The sequence below is a fragment of the Perognathus longimembris genome, chromosome 11 (genome assembly GCF_023159225.1).
Source record: "Perognathus longimembris pacificus isolate PPM17 chromosome 11, ASM2315922v1, whole genome shotgun sequence".
NCBI lineage: Eukaryota > Metazoa > Chordata > Mammalia > Rodentia > Heteromyidae > Perognathus > Perognathus longimembris.
Window position 1 is genome coordinate 7232795 of NC_063171.1, and position 6448 is coordinate 7239242.

Genomic DNA, 6448 nt, shown 5'->3' on the forward strand with positions numbered 1-6448 from the left:
TCCCCCTTCTCCCCTCCTTCCCTCCTTTCCTTCCACCTTCCTTCCTTTCCTCCTACTTTCCTTCTTCTGTCTTTCCCTCTCTTTCTCTCTTGGTTTCTTTCCCTCTTGATCTCTCTTTCTTGGTCTTTCTCTCTCTGTTTTGGTCTCTCTCTCTTTCTCTCAGACTCTCTCATTCTCTGACAGATTCTATCTACGTAGCCCAGGCTGGTATTAATTATATAATTCTCTTGCCTCTTCCTCCTGTGTGATGGGATTATAGGTATGTACCAGCCACCTGGATAATATTATTCCTATTAATAAAGGACATTTAAAAAGGTGTTAACACTGTATTAATCTCTGCATATGAATAATGAAACACATGAGAACTTAGTACAAGAAAGTACATAAAACAATTAGGATTTTGGTAGAATTTGATGAAATTGTTTCCACAGATTTTTATTTGCATTTAGTTACATTTGCTTTCTTTTAATTAAATTAATACACTTATTTTTGATTTTTCACTTCAGGGTGATCTGGAACTTCCTATGGAGTCCAGGCTGGCCCCAAACTTGTTATCCTCTGAATTTAACCTCCCTGGTGCTGGGATTGCAATCTGCATTTATTTATTTATTTATTTATTTATTTATTTATTTATTTATTTATTTATTTATTTATTTATTGTTATTTGATCGTGGGGCTTGAACTCTGGGCCTGGGTGCTGTCCCTGAGCAACTCAGCTCAAGGCTAGCACTCTACCATTTGAGCCACAGTGCCACTTTGGGTTTTCTGGTGGATAATTGGAGATGAGTCTCATGGACTTTCCTGATCTGCTGGCTTTGAACCATGAACCTCAGATCTTAGCCTCCTGAGTAGCTAGGATTACAAGTATGAGCCACTGGTGCCCGGCTTTGTTTTCACAGATTTTTAATTATGTTGTTTTCCTTTTACAATAAACTAATTCATGTTAAAATTTTGGATGATCATTTTTTGTATACATACTTTCAGAGTCTCTTCTTCCATAGAAATGAAGGAGCTGTTCTAAGGAGACAGTAGAGGTGAGACTCAGCTCTTATGGCACTGAAATGACATTTGGAAAGCTACCTAGGGCTATCCAAATCTCACATGTGATTTTTTGTTTTGTTTTTAATTGTATGAGCCATCTGTGGGACTAAAAGTGATATTTAGGAATACATTTAATTCAGAAAAATGAGGGGATTTTCTGAAGGCAGAATTTGGAGAAGAAAAGTCTACTAAACGAATAACCAGGTAAAACATTATTGCAACTGGATGGTTTCATGGTCCTCTTTGTTACATTATACTCAAAGATGAAACATAAATACTATATTTATCTCTGCTTAAAATTTTCTCATATCTGGCTGGCTAGTATTATCGACTTCCTAATACTGTTTCAAGCTTTAAGTCAAACAAGCCTGTGACAAAACTGTGAACTGGAGTTGTCAGTCTCAGGACAATGTTATGTGATCATTTTTACAAACTTCAGAAACAGATTTCATTTGTTTGCTTGTTTTTTTGTCTTTTCTTTTTTGGTGTTGGGGATCAAACCCCAGTACATTGTACTTGCTAGGTAAGTACTTTGCTACTGTGCTACATGCTCGCCCCAGATTTGATTTGCTAATGATGAATGTTTGCTTGGTTATAAGAAAAAAGCAAGCGAATATACTGCAGGATGAGTGAAAAAATCCTTATATATCTTGGAAATAGGTCTAGAGAAGACTAAAAATCTGTACTATTCTTTTTTTTTTTTTGCCATCCTAGGGACTGGACTCAGGGCTTGAGCATACTGTCCCTGGCTTCTTTTTGCTCTAGGCTAGCACTCTGCCACTTGAGCCACAGTGCCACTTCTGGCCATTTTCTGTATATGTGGTGCTGGGGAATTGAACCTAGAGCTTCATTTATACGAGTCAAGCACTCTTGCCACTAGGCCATATCCCCAGCCCTGTACTGTCCTTGATTAGTTGTAGATATATTAGTAAAATAGAGCACTTTATTGATAAACTCTAATTTACTGTGAATTCAACTAAAATATTATTTTAAGAGACATTTGTTTCTTTAGATTCCTCATCTTGAAGGAACAGAACTATTCTTGACTCTGACACTTCTTATAACAAAGGCACAGCAACAGAATTCTCCAACTCTGAACTTCTATGATTCAATTCAATTCTAACATTGGCTCCTTGGATTTAGGGTTGATTACTATGAGTATAAGGGTCATCACACCAAGATGTCTTAGTCTGCATGGTAATTTCAAGTCCCAGGTTACCCCTATTTCTCTGGTTATTAAACAGGCAGGATCTCTGTCAAGTTGATTAGTGTTCTTAGAATGTTTCACAGAACTCAGGAAGACAATTGACTTGCACTGAATTATTTATTGTGAAGGATGTTATAAAGAGTACAAATCGATGGGCAGAAGAAGAAGGGCACAGAGTTCAATCTGGAAGAACTCTTTGGTCCCAGAAACATTCTGAACTCCATCATTTGAGAGTTCTGATGGAGGTTCCCTTACATAAGCATGCTTGATGCATTATAAAATTTGGGGACTCAATTTCCAGTTTCTCTCTTCTCTCAGGAAGTCTGGAGGGGGGACTGAAAGGCACCATCTTCTAATATATGACTAGTTTCCCTGGGGACAAGTCCATCTCAGATATTACCTAAGAGCCCACCTGTGTCATATTATCAGCCTAAGCTCCTGTGGTTTAAAAGGGCCCATTGTGAATTAGAAAGACTTTCCAATTACTTCTCACCCAGTTAACTGCAAAACCTTTAGGTATTTTTGTTCTGGAAACTGGGATAAAAACTATGTATGTTTTAATAGATCACAAGGAATCAGGGAGGATTGTGCATAAATGTATTGATAGATGGATCAAAGCTGACCTCAGTATAAACGCTTAACTTGTCTATAAGAAACTGATCTTTATACTACTTCATTTAGTTATTATAGATACTGGAGAAAATAAAAGGTATTTCATACAATTAAGCATGCCCAAGTGGTGCTTTAAAAATAAACAATTAACAACTAATAAAACAACAGATATGTGTAACATACATATATAATACTACAAACAGATGAAGTGACAGAGTGTAGAGTTTGGTAAAGAATTAAACCAAAACATTTTTCTCTTTCCTTTAGTTTGAAAATAGGGCATGCATAAGTGTAATGTAGCAAAATGTGCTAGAGCAAGTTAGAATCAAGGGATGCTGACCTTATCAGCAAAGAGTAATTGCTTTCAATAAGGAGAAGCAAAGCAGGCCTCCTGGGGAAGGCAGCTTTTGACCTGGGCGTTAAATATGGGGATTTTTTTTTTCACTAATACAGGGAGAAAAGAGGAAGGAGGTGTGCATAATGGCAAGATGAGGGGTAAACAAAGACTTGAAGTAATCAAGAAGAGCAAAACCAAACCATTAGCAGAGAATGATTAGGAAGCATTCAACAGTAACCAAATGGTCATTCTTCCCTTCCTGGCCAGTAGCAGTTCATGCACTTCTAGATGTTATCATTTGAAAAAAAAGTCAGTAGAACATCTCTATTATCTTTATTCAGCAACACCTTTCAGTCCTCCTGAGTATTTCCATGTATCTCCCATGATTATCTTTTGTGCTGTTATTAAAAAACATTCGTTGTTTGAAAAAAAAAAAAAGAAAATAGGGCATGGACATGCATGTTTCACATTCCCACTTAACAGTGTTCAAGTGTATTGAATAGAAAAGCCATTCTACCAACTGTGACCTCCAAATCAATCATCCTACTAAGAGGTAGCTAAAGTCTCTAGATTTGTTCCTGTTTCCCAACAAAGCCATAGCAGTTCAATGACACAATGTGTCTGAGGGCATTCTTCACATCCTTGTTCCTCAGGGTATAAATCAGTGGGTTCAGCATGGGAGTCACTACAGTGTAGAAGAGAGCTATGAACTTGCCCTGTTCATGAGAGTTGCTCTTGGCTGGCTGGAGGTACATGAAGATGATGCTGCCATAGAACAAGGACACCACTGCCACATGGGAAGAGCAGGTGTTGAAAGCCTTTCTTCGTCCTTCTGTGGACTTGATCTTCAACACAGCCCGGGCAATATGTCCATATGAGACCAGGATGAGACCCAGTGGCAGGACAACAAAGATAAAGCTGGCAACGTACATCTCCACCTCATTGAGGCTGGTGTCCACACAAGCCAGTTGCATAATGAGGGGCATTTCACAAATGAAGTGGTCAATGCGATTGTTCCCACACAATGGTAAAAGCATGGTGAGTGTGGAGCCCACCATGCTGGTGGTGAGACCCCCTAGCCATGAGGCCAAGGCCAAGCCAATGCAAAGCTGTGGGTGCATAATGACAGTGTAGTGGAGAGGCCTACAGATAGCAGCATAGCGGTCATAGGACATGACAGCCAGGAGGACACACTCAGTTGCTCCCAGCCAGTGGGAGACATAGAACTGGACCACACAGCCAGCATAGCTTATGGTTTTCTGTGGTCCCCAGAGGTTGACCAGGAGTTGTGGCACAATGCTTGTGGTGAAGCTAATGTCCAGGAAGGAGAGGTTGGCAAGGAAGAAGTACATAGGTGTGTGGAGACGCACATCCTTACAGGAAACAAGAATGATGGTGCCATTGCCCAGGATAGCTACCACGTAAAAGCAGGAGACCACTACAAAGAGGATACTTTCCAATGAGGGCTGGGCAGAGAAGCCTAGGAGCACAAACACATGTGGAGAACTTCCATTGGTCATTTCCATCATCATATGCTGGGAGGGAGGAGTGGAGTTTAAAGGCCACTGTGAGGGGCAGGGCATCAGAAGTGAAATCTGAAGCGATTATCTCCATTAGAATGCAGCCAGGATAAATAAGTGTGTCCAAGTCTCTTGAAATGATGGCCAGTTTGGAATGAGTGTTAAAGGGCTTGGGAACTTGAGTAACCTGGGGGAGAATGCACATTCATGTATTACTTTTAGCACTGATTTTCTATATTAAGAGGCACCATCTGAATTCAGACTATAAATTTAGTACTTATTTTGATAGACTGTGTAAGCCTTATAATTGTGTCCTGTCAAATCACACAATCATCAGCACATTTTTACATTGTTACTAAATATAATGTGCTACATATATCCACATTTCATTGCTTCTGTGCCATCTCATTTTGCCATCCTTTATCTCTTGAACTTTGCAGGAGTCTAACTTGTCTCTGTGTTTCTCTTTTGTTGCTCTTTAAGCATTCTCAAAAATGAGATGTGGTTTTGCATTAAGACCTTTTATGATCATATTGCTCTGTGGGTCTAATACCTCCTCTCTCTTGGCTTATAGATCTTCTTCTCTTTGTGTGTGCAGTGATTTTTCCCAGAAGAGCCACACATGCACTTTCTCATTTCATGTCATTTTTCAATTGTTTTAATCTTGTCACTTCTTTTATTTTTTTCCAGTCCTGGGCTTGAACACAAGGCCTCAGTACTGTCCCTGAGCTTCTTTTTGTTCAAGGCTAGTACTGTACAACTTGAGCCATAGTGCCACTTCCAGCTTTTTCTGTTTATTGGTGTTGAGGAATTGAACCCGGGGCTTCTTGCATGATCGGCAAGCACTCTACCTCTAAGCCATGTTCCCAGCAGTCTAGGCACTTCTTCACCATCATCCAAAATATAAAAACCCTTCCTGGTTCCTTTCATTGCTTTTCCCGGCCATGTCCATTCACTGTACTTTCTATCTCACAAGAATTGTGTAACTTTATATTTAGCAAATGGAAATGATACAAAACAATATTGCTGTTATTTTCTATATATATTTATTGCATTCATTTTTGTATTTTGGTGTTGCCTCTCTCACTTTACTACATTATATATTCTTTGGAGTTAAAATATTCTGTGTTTTGTTTGCTTTGGTCTCCCCAGTGCCTGTCTGATTCAAAGAAGCTATGTAATCAGTATCATGCACATATAATAATGAATGCATTGTGAAATAGGTCATAATAATGGCAAGTGGCATCAACAGAGGCAGGGCTGGAACAATATAAGAGGGGAAAGACTAGCAGTGTAACATCATAATCCTGTGATAAGGATAGTTATATAAAAACTGCCAGAGTCATGCAGAGATGTCTATCTACCTTCTGTTCTTATGTACTGGTGTTCTTATATACTGTTCCATATACATTTATGCATACGTGAACTTCCCTCAACTCTTATTCACAGAAATGGACTGCCCTCTGCTCTTATGCGCAAGTGAACTTTTCACCCCTCTTATATAGATGGAATAAAATAATCTGTGACTTAGGAATGATAATGTGTAAATCAGAAGATCATATATTGGCTTTGTATTCCAGTGTTGGGAACAAAAAAACTGTACATATTCTCAGGCGAGTGATCTAAACTATACCACACACCCAGCTCTGAAGTTCAGCCCTATAGTAGAAAACAGATACTGAATTTCATATGCTCCTATCAATCTCAGGAACCCTTCTGTGAAGTCATTAA

General features: G+C 39.0%; 1 protein-coding gene across 1 annotated transcript; it reads right to left on the reverse strand.

Moving 5' to 3' along the window:
- Nucleotides 1–3763: 3763 nt before the first annotated feature.
- Nucleotides 3764–4726, reverse strand: LOC125359810 (olfactory receptor 2C3-like). The gene has a single exon (XM_048357692.1). It carries the CDS (start codon nt 4724–4726, stop codon nt 3764–3766), a length of 963 nt encoding a protein of 320 aa, XP_048213649.1.
- Between the last annotated feature and the right edge of the window lie 1722 nt (nt 4727–6448).